General features: G+C 39.7%; 1 protein-coding gene across 2 annotated transcripts; it reads right to left on the bottom strand.

Annotated features, from left to right (window-relative positions):
* Positions 1 to 3,583: 3,583 nt before the first annotated feature.
* On the bottom strand, positions 3,584 to 22,674 carry Gdap1 (ganglioside-induced differentiation-associated-protein 1). Of its 2 annotated transcripts, NM_001107897.1 has the most exon segments (6): positions 3,587 to 6,707; positions 7,769 to 7,883; positions 9,203 to 9,297; positions 10,560 to 10,733; positions 20,905 to 21,097; positions 22,463 to 22,670. In NM_001107897.1, coding segments are annotated over 6 exon segments (1,077 nt in total). In that variant the 5' UTR covers positions 22,580 to 22,670; the 3' UTR covers positions 3,587 to 6,324.
* Between the last annotated feature and the right edge of the window lie 254 nt (positions 22,675 to 22,928).

The following is a 22,928-nucleotide window of genomic DNA, read 5'->3' on the forward strand; positions in this document are numbered from 1 at the left end:
CGTTCTGGGTGGTACCATCTGTGGCCTGCTAGCCCTGGGTTTACAAAGAAACAGGCCGATAAAGCCACGAGGAACAAGCCAGTAAATATCACCCCTCCATGGCCTCTGCATCAGCTTCTGCCTCCAGATTTCTGCCTTACTTGTGTTCCTGCCCTGGCTTCCCTTGAGGATGAACAGTGACATGGAGGTGTAAGCCCAAGTCACAGCAACTAGGGCACTGGACTTTGGAGTGTATTCAAGTATTTCCTATCTCATGTATTAGGACTGGCCTTAATCTTTTCATTTTGGATACTGTCTAGTCTTAGAGCTTGACGTGGACCCAACAGGTACACTTACAAAAACCAGAAGCTGCATCTGTGGAAATGCCCTGGAGTCCCACGGTCAGTTCAGTCCCAAGAGAGTGACCAGGCAGTCAGTTCAGTCCCATTGACAAGCACAACTTTTAACCATCATTAGCAATTTGTTAAAATGGTGTTGACAAATTTATTAGGGGTAACCATTACTCAACAGATACAGAACAGGTTCAGAGTTCTGAGACACTAATGGGTTATCACTGGATTTGAGTCCATATGTGAGTTCATTGTCCCTCTCACATAATGTATTTAAATTTCTGTCAGTCCCAAAACACACACACACACACACACACACACACACACACACACACACACACACACACGCAATGTTCATGAAGGATATTTAGGCTCTGATTTCTTCTCTTATTCATTTTTTCTTGGTTTTGACGTCACAGTCACTTTGGTCTTAGAAAACACTTTTGGAGGCATCTCGCTCTGTCTTCTGAAAAGTGCATGTAGAGCTTTGATTACTTCCTGAACATATGAAGAAATCATCAATGACTATACCTGGGCCTTGAGTGTTGTTTGAAGAAAAAAATATTACTATGAATTAAATTTCTTTATATATACAATTGGAAATTGCAAAATAAGTCAGATTTAAAAAACCTAAACTTAAAATTGGGATGTGTGACTTTTATAATGTATTTGATTGTAGGTCATGGAACTAGAAAATGTATCCTGCAATTAAATCTTAGATATGGGAAATAGACAGTATAGTGGGGGCAGAGGAAGGTCCAGTCAGAAAAGTGCCTGCCTGGCAAGCATGACAGCCTGCATTTGATCACTGTGGTAGCTTCAGGGAGATATCCTCCTATTCTCAGGTATCTAAGTGCCCGGTCTCCTATTGTAACATGGTATGGGTAGGTTTCAGAGGTGGCATTGCTGGAGGAAGTATGTGAACAAGGAAAGACTTTGAAGTCATTTTTATAATGCAGCCTCTTCTGATTTTAATTGTACTAATGAAAGTGTTTCATGATATGCACTCATTGAGAAGTGGATATTAGCCCAAATGCTCGAATTACCCTAGATGCACAGAACACATGAAACTCAAGAAGGATGACCAACATGTGGAGGCTTTACTCCTTTAAAGGGGGGACAAGAATACCTTTGGCAGGGAATAGGGAGGCAAAGTTTAGAACAGAGGCAGAAGGAACACCCATTCAGAGCCAGCCCCACATGTGGCCCAAACATATACAGCCACCAAACTAGATAAGATGGATAAAGCAAAGAAGTGCAGGCTGACAGCAACCAGATGTAGATCTCTCCTGAGAGTCACAGCCAGAATACAGCAAATACATAGGCAAATGCCAGCAGCAAACCACTGAACTGAGAACAGGACTCCCGTTGAAGGAATCAGAGAAAGGACTGGAAGAGCTTGAAGGGGCTGGAGACCCCATATGAACAACAATGCCAAGCAACCAGAGCTTCCAGGAACTAAGCCACTACCCAAAGACTATACATGGACTGACCCTGGGCTCCAACCTCATAGGTAGCAATGAATAGCCTAGTAAGAGCACCAGTGGAAGGGGAAGCCCTTGATCCTGCTAAGACTGAACCCCCAGTGAACTAGATTGTTGGGGGGAGGGCGGCAAGGGGGGGAGGATGGGGAGGGGAACACCCGTGTAGAAGGGGAGGGGGGAGGGGGATGTTGGCCTGGAAACCGGGAAAGGGAATAACAATCGAAATGTAAATAAGAAATACTCAAGTTAATAAAGATGAAAAAAAAAGAAAGTGTTTGTTTTATGAACAAAGTCAACAAATGTAAAATGCCTGCAAATGTCATATGCTTATTAGCATAGTGATGGTTTAATAACTGTATGGATAACTATTGACTACCAAATTGTTAAATTCAAAATATAATCTAATCTCATATAAAACTATACGGATACACACTGGCCACCTCTACAGACACTGAAAATTACTTGATTGGGGATGGAAGTGTACATGTGGCTTTTCTCTTAGCATGGAAACCCAAAAGTTTACATTATATTTCACTCACAACTTCACATTTTCATGCATACATCTGGCTTCTTGCACTGTGAGTTTAACAACATTGTAGTGCTGTTGTTTAGGTAATGGGTAAAGCACATACAACCCTTTGATGTGGTTTCTCACAAGGCAGCTATGGTTAAGATAACCCTCTACTTGCACAGGAGTAGATCACTGCCCATTCCATATGTGTTTTGTCTCCAGACTGACTTGGCTTTGCTGTCTCGATCAAGGAGTCTGTTCTACTTCACTCCCTCTATCTTCTCACCCATTCTTCAGTTCTCCAACCTCAGAACCCATGCTTCGGCTTTCTTAGATGTGTTCACTCTCCAGTGAGCTCTTCCTCTCCATCTTGCTCCATTTTCATAATGTAACAGGTAAGTAAAACAAACCACTATCCTTGTGCCCTATTGACTTTGCTCAATTGCCTTAGAGCCCACTGTCTTACCTTCTAAAACAACTGTTTGGTAGCATTCGGGAAGCAAGATATTCTGTTGTTAGTGCAGAAAGCAAAATAAATGAGCCAACATTTGATATAAATAATATGCAACTTAAATTTAGCACTATTTCTGCTGCATTACATTTCCTTTTGTGTTTTTACAGTGGTGCCTTTTTCTTCTCTGACATGAGTTAACACATTCAGTTGGCTTTCCATTGGTGTTGACTTTTGCTTGGTAAACTTAAGGAAGGTAAGGGCAAGGAGACTTTCTTTATTTTGCTTGGGTCAGGATAACATTATAATAGTACTTAATTTCTAGTTGCTAAGCTTACTGAAGCAGGAAATGCAGGTGGCAGTTTCTATGTTCACAATCTATACCCAACTAAAGGAGAAGACATGACTGTGTCAAAAATATAAATTATCCTGAGAGCAATCCATAGAACCTACTAAGATCTCGATGCTCATCCTGGATGTGATCAAGTCCCTGCTCTCATAACTGTCATCAACATTTCTCTTTAGGCTGCCACTCAGTCTAGCCAAAATAAAGTGTGTGTTTCAATGGCCTCAGTAACGTACAAGGAAAGCATGACTTAAGTATATGTCCTTAGAGCCGCACTGCTTACTTTCCTTTACTACCTCTAATTGGTTTTGTTTTCTTCCTTTTCAATGCTGGGATTGAATCCAAGCCATCTGCATGTTGATGAGTGTTCCACCACTGAGCAAACCCAGTTGCTTTTATTTTTAAGTGAAAATATGTAATTTTTAAAAGATTTTAAAGTAGCTCTCTGTAGCCCAGAAAACATTTATTTTCAAATTAATTTTATTGATCTTACAGATAGAATAATATCAATAATTTCCTATGACAGTTAACAATACCATTACAACTTTGATATCAATAGCAATAATCATGAAAACTTGAGTAAGCAGCTCATCAATTTTGAGAATTAAAAGGCATATAATGGTAGTATCAATAAAATAGTGTGCATGTGTGTTAAGAAAGAAATAGACAACATAACCTTTTAATGACTTGAGCATTCTCTAGTGGTGGAATTTATACTATTTTTTTCACATGAGAAACACATTGGTCAGTTGTCAAAAATCCTGAAGAAAAAGATGCATTAAAGTGCCTCTTTGGCTAACAGTGGCTGTGCACCTCCTTAGTTTGATATCATACAGTGCTGTCATCACTCACAAAACATAAAAAATCCATACTAGATTTGCCGCAAGCTTTTTCAAAGATGACTAACCTTGACAAAGATGCCCACTTGAAATCATTCACATTTGCTGAACCTAATAGACTACTGGGTGAACAACGACATCTAGTGGTTATGGTGCTATCACTAGACAAATATTTTTAAAGCACTAATGTCAAGAATACCTACCTAGAAAACATTGAAGAAGCTCAGATGCTTCGCCTTTAACATTGCCACACATCTACCTCCAAATAAGTTACATATGAGAATTATAATTTCCCAGTGATTTCCTGATTCCATAATAACATATACTGAAAGAAAAGTCACTCTTTAACAATCCTTTCATAGGTAAATAAATACCCTTTGTAGATTTTTTTTTTAATTCTTATTGTTACTTCTTTGACCTGACTTTTTATTTCTATCAGAACATTGTAAGAATTTCTGAATTACTAGTCAGTTAATTTTAGGGCTGTTGTATAAATACATGTATAAATACAATGATAACAATGTCCTAGCAATGACACAGACAGGCAGAGGAGATGGCATGAGAGCTGTGCACATTTCATCTTCATTAATCTGAGTTCACTTTGGAGTGTTCCTAGGGTTTTTGTTTTGTTGTTTTGTTTTTACACACAGGGCACATTCTGCTCATACATTTTTAGTACATCTAGCTTATGAAATGGATAATAGAATCAAAATGGGATTACAGAATTGTTTCTACCATCAGAAAGCCATTGCTTGTTACTCATAACATTTTCCTATTAATAAAACATCAGTACATTCTTTAGCTATGTGCATAGTTCACTTGAAGCCATCCAAGCAGACTTTCCCTTTACTCACGTTCTTAGGATGAGCTCCTCATCAGATTCACGAAGCTTCTCCTAAGACTTTGACAGCGAGCTCCAGGAAGACTGCCTCCCTGCTTCAATATGAGGTTTTTCCTGATCTCTAGGTCATCTGGGAACTGTCTCTTCCACATGGACTGAGATATCCCACAAATTCTTAAACACACATGGATGAGTATGGGTGGACATCACTAGCTAGATATTTTATCTCTCCCAAATTAACTGTCAATATCTAGTGCTAGCTTTTCCTTTTTCCTTCAATGTAAAGCTTTGTCGATAGTCATAAACAAATACAAAGCCTAGCCAACGGTTTGTGCATGAATGTGCCACTCTCCTCAAATAAAAATGAGCACATTTGACTCTCATTGAATGATCCACTACAAGCCATAAGCCATGATGTTTACCTTAGATATTCATCTGCATATTACTTATATGTATAAAGAGGGCTATAGAGGCCAAGGCTCCCAGGACTGAGCACTGTTGTCCACAGGAAAATATCTCTCATGGTCATGGGAGCCATGAAGACTGCCCTATCTTTAGAAGGCACCATGAAGACTTCCTTTAGACATTCATATAATTGCCAGAAATATATGTTTCAATGGGCATCTCATGGTCAAGTGTATAATAGCTTAATCTTATTAAATCAACAAGTATAATTCATAATTAGGGTCAACTGAAGTGTTTTCTATGCAGTATGTAGGTTTCTCTCTGGTATACTATCCCCACAAACTTCCCAGCCCTCTGTTCCCTCTTAACAGTTCTCAGTTAAGGAGGGGACATAACCACAAGTAGGTAGATGTGAAGTTTTCCAAGGAGAGAGGCAACCATGGGCAGCAGTGGAAGCCACTGGAAGTTACCATCTACAGCTTTGTTCTAGATGTACTTCATTCTCTTGTTTTCTTTCTCCCCTTTCCCATTTTTCTCCTTTACGTATGCCTAAGCTGCTAGTGGAAGATGAAACATTACAATGTCCTGTTGTTATCTGAATCCTGTCTAGCATAACAAAGATGACTTCAGAGTCCCAGAAGAGGATCCTGCAACTGTTCAACACCCAGAATTGCAGTCACTCTCAGGTGAAGCACTATAAGCAGTCATGGGTTATTATTACTGTCTGCTCCTAATTACAACCTCTCAAGAAATAACTGAGGACATGAATTTATAATCTCCATAAAGATCCCTTACCTATCTGTCAGAAGTTACATTGATCTTTAAGGGATAAATTAGAAGTAAGTTGTGTTGTCTAAGAAAGGAAGGAAGGAAGGAAGGAAGGAAGGAAGGAAGGAAGGAACGAAGGAACGAAGGAACGAAGGAACGAAGGAACGAAGGAACGAAGGAAGGAAGGAAAAAACATATCATTAGCTCCTTTCCCCACATGAACTCCCCAATGAATACTATAAAATATGTTTTCTACTAGTTACCAAGAACAAATCTTCAATGGGTCTGGAAGAATGGATGAGGGTCTAGTGGAGTGGTTAGATGTGCTGCTACCACAGAACCCAACAAACCTAGAAATAATTTGGTCTGGGTCTGAGTGATAATATCATGTTGCCAAGTCTCCTTCTGAAAAGCATAAATGCAAAATATCCCATTCCTACAAGCAAACCAACCACAAGGGTGCTACCGAGAACTTTCGGGGCCCTTTTCTTGGCCACCCGGAATGCTGTGGGCAGCACCGCAGAGATTAATATATTGTTGACATGTCCTAAAACCTTGTTAAATGTTTTTCTCTTCAAGACACGCTCATAATAGCTTTCCAAGTTTGGTCTCTTTCCATGTCCCCAGTTTCTCCTTGCAAACCCCAGGAACTTCAGCCGATGCAATGTGACAGCCAATGAGACATCTGCCAGTGTAAAGGATTCTCCACAGAGCCAAGGCTGGTTGCCCTCATCTAATCAGAGAAAGGGAATGAGAGTCAGGGACAGGTATTATACAGACAGACTACATCTCCCATTTGCAGTCTGAGCCCTAAAGGAAAAGACAATCACAGGTTATCTTGACCATCACAGTCATGCAGACTTATCCCAAATTAAGAGACTTGTTCGACATTTGTCAGCCACAAAAGTCCCTTTGTTTCTAGTCGTTATCATTTATACAATATACCATAAAAGTTACTTGCATGCCCTTCACATTGATCACAAGTAATCAAGAATGACCTCAGGTATATACAGGAGGATATGTAAATTCCAAATCATTTTACATAAAGGATCCATGGAGTATGGTATCTTAAGTTGCTCCTGAAACCAATCAACCCTCATAGAACAGAAGAGTTACATTTCCTTAAAGTAGAAGGAATTCATCCTTTTTTATTTCTTTTAAGATTTTTTTAAGACAAAGGCTTATTCTCTATCTCTGAAAGTTCTTTAACTGCTGGCAAGGCCTCTGCCTCAACCTTACTGGGATGACAGGTAAGAGGTGTCAAACCCAGCTGTGTTCCTGCTGTGAAAGAAGTTTCAGTTAACACTGTCTTCAATTAAGTTGCACAAATAGCTCCCATGTATAAACATGAAAAATGGCTGATTGCTGAAGCCCACAAATGCCCTCTATATATGTTCTGGCATTCACTATACCCATTTGCTTCCACCTGCTCCCACTCTTCACTTTAGAGTCAAGCTATTTCCCTAACTGAGGAAAAAACAGAGAGGACAAACTAGCAATTTTCTAGATTATTCAACCAAACCACTCTAAAAATTAACTTGTGAGGCTGGATAAGGATGTATCACCCAGTCACCATTGAAAATGTGCAGAAAACCTTTCTTGAGTGACATTTCTTATAGATACAAATTAGATTACAACTATATACTATAGTTCTTCTGAATGAAGTAGCTTATTTAAAACTGCTTCTGAATAGCAACAACCCCAGAAACAAATTAAAAAAGGTTAGAGGGGTCTTAGAACATGTCTACAAATACTCTTAGTGTTTCATCAAAAAGAAAGCCAATGAGAACCTACCTGGAGTTTCTTCATTTCTTCTTTGTAACTCAGTTTCCACCTGATCTAAGACCTTCTCCAACTCATCAAGAATTTTCTTCAAGTATTTGACATTGTCGTGATCAAGCAGCTTTGACTAATTAACAACCAAAAGAAGCTATTTATGCTACTAACAACAGCAGGAAAACTATAATACACAAAGTCGATTTCACATGCATATACATGCATACCTTTAGAATTAAGATCTGTTCATTTTACACAATTTTTTAATGGGGAAATATAAAATAACTTGGTAGAGCTAAAGCCAAATGAGGAAATAGTCCAGTTGTGAGGTAAACTCAGGAGCAGACCCAGTACTCAGTGGCCACTCCTGGGAGGCCAGTTAACCAGTAAGAACAAACAACGTGAGAAACACAAAAATTCTTCTCTAGCAGTCAACTCAAGAATAGAATCTGAGATGCCTTAGGTGACGAATGAGAGCATCAAGAAAAATGCAGGTATTAGGGAGAGAGAGTTCAGTCTGTAAAATGCTTGTCCTGAAAGTATGATGGCCAGAGTTCAAGAACTAGAACCTGTTTTCAAAAGGCTAGGCATGGCAGAACACATTTGTAACACCAGATTGAGGAGGCAGAGACAGACAGAACCCTGGACCTCAGCTTACCTAGCCAAATCAGTGAGACCCATGTCAGTAAGAAATATAGTCTCAAAAATAAGGGGAGAAGACCCTAAGGAACACCTACTATTACCCCCTGGCTTCTACATGCAGAAACATGCACCCTCACATATATGCACATACCAAAAGGGGAAAGAAAGAATATAAGAGAAGTCTAAATGTGATTGTGGAAGGTAAGGAGAATGACTATGGAGGGTGGATTCTGAGCCCATCTAGCTAAGAGAGAATAAAAGGAAGGCAGGAAGCTGAGGGGAGTTGACTGCTGCTTGCTACATGCATGACAGCAAACCTTCCATGTGCTGTCTGGGCATGGGCAAAGAACCAACAGAAGGGGAAAGATTGACGATTACTGATATTCCTTATGATGGCAGAACAAGCCACCCAAGACACAGAGGTCTGATTGCACAGTGGCAGATTACCTGCTAAGAGATTCCTATATTATATTAACCAAAACTTTTATAATCACCTTCTATACTCAATAGCTCCTAATCAGATAATTATCAGTGTATCTGACTATTAAACATAATAAAGAGGTTTTTTACTCAAAAATTTGTTTTTGTTTGGGAATATTTGAAATTGTATTTCACTTTTTGATCCAGGATGGCCTGGAACTCAGTGATCCTCCTGGCTCATATGCTGCTGAATATTTCTAAAAGTAGAGCACAGGCCACAGGGGCCATGTTCACCAATGGTCTACAATAGTACAAATATATCCCAGAAACAGCATTCCTTTTTTTTCAGAAAGAGTAAGTGGTGTGAAGCATAGTGAGCCTGACACTTACCTTCAGTCGCTTCTGCTTGGCAATGTAAGCCTCTTGTAAGTCAGGGTTTTCTTCAGCAAGTTTCTTCAGTTCAGACTCCGTGTTACCAATCTGGCCTGATAATAAAAACATTTTAAAATTAAAAAGAAATTCCCCCCCCCTTGTGGCGCAGACATAAGGAGCAGTAGAGACATGCCCAGGTGAGAGTTCTGAGACTGCTGGCCTGCTGATACCTTGGACATACTTTGTCTGCCTCAGTTTCTCCATTTAAAATTATTGAGAAAATATCTAGCACACAGTCTAAGGACTTCATAAGAAGCTGTCATGGACATGTAAGGCAGATCCAGCAAGGCTTGGCACCTTCATGCTCTGTGCCACTGGACTGCCTCACACGTCCATGACTTTCTACTTTTTCTGATGAAAGGAACAGAAAACCAAAATGAAGTTAACTATAGGGAATAATGTTGTAGTCAGTTTGTATTACAAATCACATAAATACTTAGTGGGAGAAGGAAGACAAATATAAGGACAGAAAGTGCTAGGGAGATTGCAGGGGAGAGGACAGGGGGAAAGGGAGGGGATGAGCAGGACAGAGGGGAGAGGAGAGGAGAAAGAAGGGGAAAAGAAGAAAAAAGAAATGGGAAAAGAAAAGGTATCAAAGGGGAGCAAAGGAAAAGAATAATAGAACAAACAGGTGAGTCATCATTTAAGAAAAAGTCATGGTTTCTGTGTTTAGAAGACTTGGGATCCAAACACTCATGAGTGTAGACAGTGCCATCTCTGTCCTTCCTAGCCATAGCCAACCATGCTGCAAAACACATGCTTCAAAGCTCTGCATTTCACACCCTCTCCCTTGATGCACACCTCACACCCTCTCCCCTGCTGCACACCTCACACCCTCTCCAACACTGCCTCTCCTCAAGACAGCAAGTAGGGAAGAAGCTGGATCACAGCTCAATTGCAGAAAGTTCCCAGTCAAACACGGAGACATCCTCTCATCCAGCTTCCTCCCTTCATGAAATATGTGAACCAAATTACCCATCCGTCCAAGAAGGTGTCAGTCATTTGGATTTCCAGTTCTTCTTTTTGACAACATGTCATGTTCTCAACCTTTCTATCAGTCACCTGTCAATGTTTTATCCAAGTTTGGCCTTAAGACCAAAAGCTGACAAACTAGATGTGATAGATAAAATATGTCTAGTTAAACTTCTCAGGGACAGATTAACCTGACAGATTATTTTCCCATGCACATCCATGAAGCAAACTCAACAATCCTATTGCCCCATCTTCTCTTAGTGACCAGCAGATATAGCAAGTCTCAAAATTGATACAAAACTTCAAGCGGAGTCAGATCCTGGCCTTTGAGATGTTTACATACCGCGAATCCTTGTGGTTGCATAAGCTGGGATCATGGAATCCACAGTGAGCTCAGGATGCAAAATGCAGCCATGTGTGTAAGCATCCATCGGCAAGGAGTCAAGAAGCTCTCGGTAATGCTGCACCCGTGGGTAATACATGCTTCCTTCATCAGGCATTAACCTGGGTGTTCTTTCTAAAACACACATAGAAAATATAAATATGAAATTGGAGGAAAGTGACAAATAAGACATAGCATTAAGACACAAAAGCCCTAATGCTTCATTATCAACATCACACCGTAGATGCGCATTCACAGAATGAAGTCTTTCTAGTCCATACATTCAACATTTAAAACAGACTTGTGTTCCAGATCAGCATCCAAACCATGACCTGCCAGCTCTCTCTCATTTCTCCGCCTTGTAAATTCCTGCTCAACCCTCAAGTCCAACTCTCAGGCTCATCACTTCCTCGGGAAGCATGCCCTCACCTCCTTTACCCACCTGTCTCAGTTGTTCCTTCTGTTACCTCCCATAAAACACTAACTGTTCTCTGCTTTAGGCCCCTTTGTATATGGTTGCATCTTTTCATTTCATAAATGTTCTAAGGATGAAGAACTATGCTGTAAGTTGTAAAGTATAGAGGAGCTAGTAAGAGAGAGCAATTGAGGATCACTCTTTTCTATATATTAGCCAACACCATAAATGGCCACACTGATACTATGTGACCATGAAATAGCAATCTATATAAAGTAGGAAAGGCTTTTTCTCAAAAACTCTCTTTACCTAGATTTCTCGCAATTTAACCCTGGCAAATTCATTCTGCCTAAATCTTTACTTCATGGTGGAAAAATCTAGATTGTAAACCCCTTGTGATTTGGGAGCACAAAACGTGCTTTATTAGCTCCTTCAAGCTTTAACATATACTCAGTGCATGATAAATTATAGTAAGTGAGCTGAGCACATCCCCAAGTTCCCAATTACTCTAGAATACTTACACTGGAAAGTCCTGAAGTACTTAATACAGAGGCTAGAATATGGATACTGGAAAGTTAACCCAGGATCCCACAGCTACTCTAGTTAAAACAAAACAAGTGGAACTTAACCACTGTCAACACAAGGCTCTACTTATTACACCACCACATCTTCTAAGAACTTATATTTCCGAGTATCCACGAAGAAAAAAAGGGAAGGGTGAACCCAAAGGACCCTTCAGAATCATTTCCCAGTCTTCCTCTTAAACTGTTCTGAAAATATGTCAACTAGCTTATTCCCACTAGTACAAGGAAGAACCTCAATATTTTTTTATTTACTCATTTCTTGGCTCAGGTTCTATATTTAATTCAAAATGCCCTAAACATACCACGTTCATTCCTAAACATTGACAATTCAGAATTGCTTACCATTAACAGTACATTTCAAGCAAGATCTTCTTCTTCTTCTTTTTTTTATCTTTATTAACTTGAGTATTTCTTATTTACATTTCGAGTGTTATTCCCCTTCCCGGTTTCCGGGCCAACATCCCCCTTCCCCTTCCCCTTCAACACGGGTGTTCCCCTCCCCATCCTCCCCCCATTACCGCCCTCCCCCCAACAATCACATTCACTGGGGGTTCAGTCTTGGCAGGACCAAGGGCTTCCCCTTCCACTGGTGCTCTTACTAGGCTATTCATTGCTGCCTATGAGGCTGGAGCCCAGTGTCAGTCCATGTATAGTCTTTGGGTAGTGGCTTAGTCCCTGGAAGCTCTGGTTGCTTGGCATTGTTGTTCATATGGGGTCTCGAGCCCCTTCAAGCTCTTCCAGTCATTTTTCTGATTCCTTCAACGGGGGTCCCATTCTCAGTTCAGTGGTTTGCTGCTGGCATTCACCTATGTATTTGCTGTATTCTGGCTGTGTCTCTCAGGAGAGATATACATCCGGTTCCTGTCAGCCTACACTTCTTTGCTTCATCCATCTTATCTAATTGGGTGGCTGTATATGTATGGGCCACATGTGGGGCAGGCTCTGAATGGGTGTTCCTTCTCTCTCTGTTTGAAACTTTGCCTCCCTATTCCCTGCCAAGGGTATTCATATTCCCCTTTTAAAGAAGAAGTGAAGCATTCGCATTTTGGTCATCCCTCTTGAGTTTCATATGTTCTGTGCATCTATGATAATTCAAGCATTTGGGCTAATAGCCACTTATCAATGAGCGCATATCATGTGTTTTTCTGTGTGGATTACCTTACTCAGGATGATATTTTCCAGTTCCATCCATTTGCCTATGAATTTCATAAAGTCATTGTTTTTGATAGCTGAGTAATATTCCATTGTGAAGATGTACCACATTTTCTGTATGCATTCCTCTGTTGAAGGGCATCTGGGTTCTTGCTAGCTTCTGGCTATTATAAATAAGGCTGCTATGAACATAGTAGAGCATGTGTCTTTGTTATATGTTGGAGCATCTTTTGGGTATATGCCCAAGAGAGGTATAGCTGGGTCCTCAGGTAGTTCAATGTCCAATTTTCTGAGGAAACTCCAGACTGATTTCCAGAATGGTTGTACCAGTCTGCAATCCCACCAACAATGGAGGAGTGTTCCTCTTTCTCCACATCCTCGCCAGCATTTGCTGTCACCTGAGTTTTTGATCTTAGCCATTCTCACTAGTGTGAGGTGAAATCTCAGGGTTGTTTTGATTTGCATCTCCCTTATGACTAAAGATGTTGAACATTTCTTTAGGTGTTTCTCAGACATTTGGCATTCCTCAGCTGTGAATTCTTTGTTTAGCTCTGAACCCCATTTTTAATAGGGTTATTTGTCTCCCTGCAGTCTAACTTCTTGAGTTTTTTGTATATTTTGGATATAAGCCCTCTATCTGTTGTAGGCTTGGTAAAGATCTTTTCCCAATCTGTTGCTTGTCGTTTTGTCCTAATCACAGTGTCCTTTGCCTTACAGAAGCTTTGCAGTTTTATGAGATCCCATTTGTCGATTCTTCAAGCAAGATCTTCTAGTGCCAGACCAAGACAAGCAAGCTTTTTAAACCAGACAGCAATTTCTGACTCTCTAAGCAAGAAAGCATGGAAAATTCCTCAGACCCATAGGCAAATGTCTGATCCCCAGCTACACAGTACAATGCTAAAGTCTGCCTTAGAACAACAACAAAGCATGAAACACAACATGAGAACAAGACAGGGAAGCAGCCTACACCACATCCAACCTCTCAATACTACACACCTCAATTAGCTCCTTACACAGACTTTTCAGGACCTCATCGCTATTTCCAGTTCCCCAAACAATCCACTTCCATGAGAACAATAAACCAGAAGCTATGAAATCCTGAGGTCCTCTTGCCCTTCCATATGCCACTGAGTTTGTCTCAAAATAATAATGTCCTTAGATGCATAAAATAAAAGACATGGCACTACTGAGGTTATGAATATATGTTAACAAAATAATACTCATTTATAAGATACTAATACATATACCTCTTTAACACATTACTAATATCCAGCAGCAGATCTGATAACTGCCCTAATATACAAGTATCAAAACATCTATAATAATTTCCTATGCTAGGGGCATATCTGTGATTTCTATTGGTAACAGAGTCAATGCACTCTTAACTGCTTTGGGTTGTCTATTATTAGTAATAAAACAATGACTGACTCCTATTAGGAATAGGCAAAGTTAAAGACAATTTTTACACCCATGTAAAATCTCAACTCTCCCTCTACTAATAGATCCACAGAGTTCTCAATGTGTAACCTGAGGATCCACAGACTTCTTAGAAGCACACTGAGGAGACTCACAAATTTTAGACTTTTTAGAGTAGCACCATGATACTGATGGTTTTTCAGTCTTGTAACCCCTCCAGTTATAAGCAAGCTTTCCAGAGGCCACGTAAAGCACACTGGCTCTGTGACACATGACAGTCTTAGACCCTTGAGTGTTCTAGGATATTAAAACTTTTCTGGTTCATTTCTAAATAATAAATGTTGACCCATATAAACCAAAGCTCTCAAGTGTCCTCAGTAGTTATTACGACAAAGAGATTCAAAACCCTTAAGAAACACTGCTTTGGCAGTCCAGGAGCCTCAGGTTAATAACCATAAACAGTATATTTTTGAACACTTCCCAAATGACAAGTTTATGGTTCCTGGGTAGGGTTGCTTTCTGGTGCCAAGCCCTGGAGCTTTCTCCAAAAGAACATACCACTTCCTTCCCAGAAAAGTGAACGGGAGGAAGAACAGTAACATTTGTTCTCTGGGTATTATCCATCTGGCTAAGCCCAACTTCTTCAAAAGAGAGCAAAAACTTAAAGCCATGAATATAATTCTCTCCTATCCAGTGGCCCACTAGTAGTCACTATCTGCTGAAGAACTTTGTCAGGCACAATCTAAGATACCCACTTGACCCATGTCATTGTCCCAGCTCCCTTCCCGCAAATATCACATGGGTGCCCTGTCTGGTCACCTCCTTTGAAAGCAAAGCACAACAGTACTCGCTACCTCTGGAAAGTTTTCAAAAGAGAGCTGAGTCCAGCAAGTGGCTTATGTCTGCAATTCCAGCATTTAGCAGCTGGTGTGGGCTATGTAGTGAGGACTCAAACAACCAAACAAAAAGACAAGTGGTAAATTCTCTTGAATTATACACATCTTTCCTCCAAAATTGGTTTACTTTACTTTCTAATTCTTCCATAGAGCACCATTGTAAAGATATTTTTAAAGTACATTTTCTTGATATGCTCCCTGTCAGCAGTGAGGATAATAAAAAGCATATGGGTCTACAGAGGAAGTGAGGGAGTGTTTTAAAGCCAGTGATAAAAGGAGACAAAAGCATTGGAAGTAAGGTTGCAATAATGCCAGCCAGGTTTAGTGACTTGAAGAATAATAAAGAGGAGCTAGGGGGTTGGTTCAGTACGAATATTTGCTAATTGTTTACAAGGCCCTGGATTAAATCTCAAGTACCAAAACCACTTATCCATATATAATAAACCAAATCTATAAAATGTCTTAAATAAAATAAAATTACTTCAAAATTATTATTCTTTTAATGTTATGCTTAAATTTCAATGTGTAGTGGCAAAATTTTGTCTAAAATGTATTTATATAATCATATTTCTATATTATTTTTTATTTTGCCAGAATAACTTATTTCCAAACCAAATCTTTTAACAGAATTTTAAATGTTAGACATGAGACACCAGACATGATTTTTCTGAGAACTATCATATATCAAATTATAAAAACACTATATAACATCCAAGATTCCAGGTTGTCACTGAGCTATTTGGCAATAATAAAAATCATATGTTCTAGTATTTTCTACACATTTCATGCCACTTTTATTAAATTTTACTGACAGATTTAGGATATCACAGGATACAGTTGGACTTAAATGTCAGCATTGATGTGTTTATTTACCTCGTCCTGTCCCCCATTCTTGTATTTGCCCACTGTAACATCGCACCAAGCTTAAATAACAAGTTCCTTTAATACAATTTTCTTTATTGTATGCCAGATTGAAAAAGGCATCATGGATATAAAGCATTCTAAAAAACTGAATAGTAACTGCAAATGTGCATGTTGAGGACAGGTAAGGTACTCTTGTCAAACTGTATATAGAAAATGTCTTTGAAGACTAACAGTTTTCTAACGATATGAGGTCTGTGAACTATCTTGCACATCCCATGAACTTGCACCTAATAAATATCTGTTGAGAGAAAGGATGCAGAAAACACTCTCAGCTGACCTGCTGATGAGTAGTTATAATGGAGAACTTCTAAATTCTTCCTTAGCCAAAGTCTGGCTCTTGGGAATAGCAATCATATCTCCATGAGTCTACTTTCAATGATGATGACGACGATGATGATGATGATAAAGAGCATCTTAATCCAAATTTCTTCTGTTTAAGTGCCAGTTATTTAACAGAATGCAAATATACAAATATGGATACACAAAATGATTAAGTAAAACACTTTTTTCTTTAGTTAAATGACTATAACTACTGGACTTTTATTATAACTGTGGATAATAATGCACCTTATCATCCTAACCACTCCTGTAAAGTCCATTTTAGAGAGACAAAATGGCGAATATTATGACTAGTTTAGAATGCAGAGCACTAAGTTTTCTGGTCTGGATAGAGCCAATACTTTTTTTTTCAGTACAAATAATTCTATTTTTTAATTGGATTTTTTTATTTACATTTCAAATGTCATCCCCTTTCTGGGTTTCCAGTCCATAAACCCACTATCCCACCCTCCTACCCCTTCTTCTATGAGGGTGTACCCACCCCTTCCCATTTCCCTGCTCTGACATTCCCTTACACTGGGGGTTTAAGCCTTGGCAGGACCAAGGGCTTCTCCTCCCATTGGTGCCCAACAAGGCCATCCTCTGCAACATATGCAGTTGGAGCCATGGGTCTGTCTATGTGTACTCTTTGGATGGTGGTTTAGTTCCTGGAAGCTCTGGCTGGTTGGTATTGTTGTTCTTATGGGGTTGCAAACCCCTTCAGCTCCTTCAATCCTTTCTCTAACTCCTCCAATGGGGACCCCATTCTCAGTTCAATGGTTTGCAGCTAGCATCTACCTCTGTATTTGTCATGCTCTGGCAGATCCTCTCAGAAAACACCTATATCAGGCTCCTGAACCAATACTTTTTAAAACAACCTAAGACCACACTAGCCTGGCAACTTACTAACAATCAGGCTGCTTGCACATTCTAATTGCAACTAATTTTTAAAACCAAAATTCATGTGTTACATTGGCCTTGTTAAACTTCATCTTGGTTTTCTGGTTTATTCTTATTCCACAAGAAACATTTCATAAGGTATTTTTCATTTTAGTGATCATAGTTTTTCCATCATTCATAAATATGGTAACATTTATTTTAATAAATTTTTAAAATTTCATATGCATTGGTATTTTACCTGCATGTATGTCTGTGTGAGATGACTGATCCCCTGGAACTGGAGTTACAGACAGGGGCGAGCAGCCATGTGGGTCCTGGGGATTGAACCTGGAACCTGGATCCACTGGTAGAGCAGCCAGTTCTCTTAGCCACTGAACCATCTCTCTAACCCCAGTATCATTTCTTTAATATCCTTACTCATTTGTGTATTAAGCTCAAGTCAGGAAATAGAAGCTTTAAAAAACCACCACTGGGGGCTAGCAGGGTAGCTTAGTGATAGATCATTTGCATGAAATCAGCTGTGGATTGACTCCTACAACTTCAGCCAATCAACCAATCAATAAAACAGCATTGCAAAGTCCCATTCAGGCTCACAGATATTTCAATAATTCATTCATTTTGTTCATTAAATATGATTTATTAAATATTTATTCTGGAGTATCTACTTGAAGGAAGCATAGGGGCACACCTTTTAAGAAGGTAGTCTCTGACCTCACAGTGACTTAAAAGTAATTCAAATGTGAATAAGTAAAACAGAAGTTTATAGCTGGAGGGCCAACTTAACGTTAAGTTGTTCATCAGTATTCTTCAGTGTGGCTATTAATTCATCTGCAGATGCATTTTATTTACCATCCTCTATCATAGCTGTCACTTTATTCCATAAGAATATTCTATAATCTCAAATGTTCTACTTGGATCAAGATACATTATATAGTGAATCATGGCTTACACATAGTAGACACATTTTAAAGGTATTTATAACATTCTCCAACAATATAAAACTTAAGTTAGTTCCTTCTACTGACAGACATAAAGACTGAACATATAAAGTTTTCTTTAAACTTTGGCAACATTATCAGTTGCACAGATAAACAGGTCCAACCAGGTAGTATTTCATTCATTCCTCTTTCCCAGGAAAATAGTTCTCCAATTGGAAAGGATGAAAAAGAAAAAAAAAGTTGGCAGTACATTCTAGAACTTTGCCAGACAGAGTAATTTGGAATACTGCTTTGAGTATAATACAATAATTTATAGCATTAGTCTAAAGTTGTAAGACACAAATAAATCATTGGGGGTTATTGCTAAAACAAGATTCTACCCCAACATCCTTGCTATAACAATTGTGAAGACAATCTCTCAGATGGTGCCAGTGCTGCTGGTGATGCTGCACTTTGACAAGGGTTTGTAGTTCATCTGTCCTATTCTTTGATAGTGGGATGACATTGGTTATATATTATTTGGCACTTTTCCTATTCCCCCCCTCAGTCCTTAATGGTAGATACTAGCTGTCTGGACTTTTGATTGTAGTAATGCTTATGTTTGTTGCTTCTTTAATTCTCAATATCCTGAGGTAAATTCTATCTTGACCTGTAAACTGGTCTGGTTGTCATATCTGCCCAAAACTATAGGTGTCTTAATGTTTTTAATCTTCTCCAATTGGATAACTACTCCCCTGGGGATGCAGAACATGAAGTAAGAGTTAGTTGGATTTGTTTTACCTTACAAAGGCAAATTCCAGCACTCAGTTCAATGGTTACAAAATATCTTCAATAGAGTACCAGCAACATCCAGCCAGAAGTGAGAACTGACAGTTTCACCCAAAAACAGTCAACGGAAGCCCATAAGTCCCACATCCTAATGCTGTCACTCAGCCACAGTGCTTTATCTCAGCAATAATGTCATCAGCAGAAATCGTTACTTCCACACAGTATCTGAGAACTCTGAACTATTGAATTCTACAAGCAAACCAACAAAACCTATTTTACCCTGTAGCTGTACTCTATATACAACTTAGAAAAACTCAGAATGTATTTTAGCTTTACTATCATATAATAAGAGCAAAAGCTAGGGAAAATGTTAAGAAAACAACTATAATTAACATTTACTATAAAGCATGAGGTAACATTTATGAGGTAACAAAGAGAACAGGCAAAAATGAAGAAAGACCTAGAATAATGATACAATAATAATAATACAAGCTGTATTACTTCAAGCGATGTTCCAGAGGTTTAAGTATTATTTCTCATGTATTATATAGGTAGTGTATATGATTATATAATATTACAGATTGTATATAATACAAGATAGTATCTAAATAATGTCTAAATTTTAGACACTTAAACTAGAATTCTTACAAAATTATTTTTGCTTTGTTCCTATTATTCTAATCAATTTTCCCAAGAAATACAAATTAATAACAGTCTTATCCATTTCCAAGAAGCTCGAGGCTGAGAAAAATGTCTCTTAACTCAATTTGTCTCCATTTTCAGCACAGTCCCCAGCATACAAACATATAAGAATAGCTAGTAATGGTGAAAAGTAAGAAGTTCTTTACATCGCTTGGATTAGGCCAAGACCAACTTTAATTAAAACTTCCAATAGAGTTCTGTGTCATTAAGACTTAAATTAAGAATGGTGGCACTTCTCCACACAAATAAAGACTATGAGTTCCTAGTTTATTTGCCCCTATGAGATCTAATATCCATTTTCCTCCTAGGTACCTGGGACACTTTTTAACCCAGTAATTTGGGGCTGTATGCTGAGCTTAACTGCCCAGTTAGCACCAGCACAGCAGGAGCTAAGCAGCAGGATCATTTGGAGAGCAATGTCTGGCAGAGCCATGAAAGCCTGGAGCCATCGCCTCCACTCTCAGCTCTGCTAGTGGTCAGCCCTGTCGCTGTACCAACCTGGCCCTGTAACCAAGATACAGCTAACCTGAAGGAGCTGTCAACGGAAACAAACAAGACCATTTGTAGGTGACCAAGAAAATGGCAAATGGTATAGGCAGAAGACTTGGGAGAGCAAAGATCCCGTCATAAACGGTTACATTATCTTAGACAAATCTTCTATTTCTCTTTCCTCACATACAAAATGGAATGACTAGTCTCCACACTTCGTTCAGATTCCATGCCTGTTTCCAATAAGCTCTGTTGGCAACTGACTAAAATTGAAATATAAAATGTCTAGCACATAAGCAATCATAAATGATCCCTAATTTAAAACATTATACATGTTTAAACCTATAACTCTGTAGAAAGGATAAAAATTCAAACTATGCAGAAGCAATGAGAGGAAAGAACCCAAAGTATAGGAGAAATGATTCTCCCTTCTCTAGTATTGATTCTTCTTTTTCTCATTTTTTAAAAGATGAAATTTATTTACATGATATATCCTAAGAATCAACATCATGAATCTTACTTTAAAGATAATAAATCACCACCATTACAAGTGCAAGTGAATTTGAAAGTTTTGATATTAACATTGCAATTCCAGTTGAGAGTCTTTCAAACATTTGCACTGGCTGATTTGAATTTCGTGTTAGGCTTACATTTTTTTTTGTGCTTACGGAAATGGAAAAGGTTTTTTAAATCACTAAACCAGCATAATAAAACAGAGAGAGAGGAAGAGGGGAGAAGGGAGAGAGAATGGGGGTGCTTATACTGAAAATAAATTCAAGAAAACACAAATAGCCTTAACATTACCATCCAGGAAAGTCTGCTCAAGATAATCAATGATCTGGGTGGCCTCACAAATTATGTTTTCCCCGTGGATAAGGACAGGCACTTCTCCAGTTGAGTTCAAACGCATAAACCAAGGCTCATTGTGCTCACTCAGGGGCAGACTTACATCATGTTCCTCACACTTCAGTGCCTTTTCAGCAATTACCAAGCGCACCTGCAAGAGTTCACAGTGGTTACCGCTGTCTGTTTTCACTTTGCCTGGATACAGCTAAACAACCCTGGTGAACTTCCTGACCCAGCAGCACTTTAGAAGTTCACTTAGTGAAGTCTATTCCTAGAAGGACAAATAAGAAGCATTCTGGCAGCTTACTAGCTTACTGTTAGCCATTACAGAAGAAAACATCAGGAATGAAAATTATTTTGTCTTCATTACATTCTGTCTTCATTGCCACTGTGGTCTCTGTACCTTAAACCAAACTATGTGTTCTCCCCAGATGGGCAGGACTGGAGAGGTGACACAGCAGTTAAGGCAGCAGTTTAAGGCAGTGGTTCTCAACCTAAGGGTCAAAAGACCCTCTCACAGGAGGCACATATCAAATATCCTGCATATTAGATATTTGCATGACAATTAGTAAGAGCAGCAAATTTATAGTTATGAATAGCAATGAAAGTAATTTTATGGTTATGTTCACCACAGCACAAGGAAGTATATAAAAGGGTCATAGCATTAGGAAGATTGAGAACCACTGGTTTGATGGAATGTACTGCTCTTGCAGATGGCCCACGCTTGATTCCCTGCACTGGCATCAGATGGTTCACAAGGGTCTGTAACTCCAGGTCTAGGTGAACCCATAAAAGAACCACCCTAAGTATAAATATGCATCTGGACTATTGTTAAAGAATGCAAATGTGGTGAAATAGAAGCAATGTCATTCCCTTGGTGAGGGGTGGAGAGATGGTGCCTTTACATGATTTTGTCTTGTCACAACACCGCACCCCTCTTCAGATGCTAGGGATTACCAAACCTTGGGCCTGCTAGGCAAGTACTCTATCTCTCAGCTAAACACCTAACTTCTTTTTTTTTTTAAGGAAGAGCCAGTCATGGTGACCCAAAACTGCAATCACAACAGTAGAGGAGCCGAGATAAAAAGGTTGCCATGAATTCGGAGCCTGCTTAGTCTACCCAACAAGTTCAGGTTGGTTGGGCAGGGTTACACCTCAAGACCCTGTCTCAAAACTATAATTTATTTACTTTCTTTCTTTCCTTCCTTCTTTCTGGGGGATTGGAAGGAAAGTAGATCAAGGGGTTGCAGTAAGGCCCTTTTCCCTTCCTCACTCTCCAGGGCAAAATCTCTAGGCCAAATGCAGAATGTGATGTTTCTTAGTGGCGCTTCCTGAGTGCAGTGGTAGTGCCTGCGTCACTGCCTTCCCAAGTCATCTCTCTTCTGCTGGTCCAGCACTTAGTGCTCCCCAATTCTGAATGCACCCGGGAGCCCAGCCTCTTGGAGACTCACAGGTCACGCCGGGGGAGCTGTCCCGGTCCTGAACCCGAGGGCGGCCCTCCACTACTGGCGGTTACCTTTTGAGAGCTGAAGGAGTGCGTCCAGTGGTACAGAATGAGGCGGACCTCTGCGGCCGGCGGGCCTTGCGCCCTCAGGGGCACGCCGGACCGCGCCTCGTCTTGCTTCCGAGCCATTGCGGGATGCAGGGACTCAGCCAGCCTTGTCGGTTGGCCTGCTTGCTGCAGAGGCTTAGAGCCGTCCTTTGGTTTCGCAGGGCCCCCTGTTGCGTAAAGGACGTGCTTTGCAGAAGAACTGGCTTCTGGGAGATGTAGTTTCACCCCAAGGAAGCTGTGCTGCCTAGTAGGCAGAGGCCCTTGAGAGGTCATCCGTGAGATGTAATGGGGTAGAGAATTTTTCTAAAATATAACTATTTGGCTTTGTTATCACAAGAAATAGTGATAACAGCAAATTAGGCTTTGAACGTTGCTTGAGCATAAAAGCACCCGTTTCACAAGAAATTCAAGGCATTTACTTAGGTGGAAA

Source organism: Rattus norvegicus, chromosome 5, assembly GCF_021556685.1.
Source record: "Rattus norvegicus strain SHRSP/BbbUtx chromosome 5, alternate assembly SHRSP_T2T, whole genome shotgun sequence".
NCBI lineage: Eukaryota > Metazoa > Chordata > Mammalia > Rodentia > Muridae > Rattus > Rattus norvegicus.

What these genes read in the sequence shown, in the direction of transcription:
- Gdap1 (XM_087548610.1), bottom strand. Translation starts at nt 10,716, where the DNA reads ATGCCTGATGAAGGAAGCATGTATTACCCACGGGTGCAGCATTACCGA. An exon ending in TGCAACCACAAGGATTCGCG is followed by an intron (nt 9,298 to 10,559) that starts GTATGTAAACAT and finishes TTTTATTATCAG; the next exon opens with GCCAGATTGGTAACACGGAG. An exon ending in CCAAGCAGAAGCGACTGAAG is followed by an intron (nt 7,884 to 9,202) that starts GTAAGTGTCAGG and finishes GTTGTTAATTAG; the next exon opens with TCAAAGCTGCTTGATCACGA.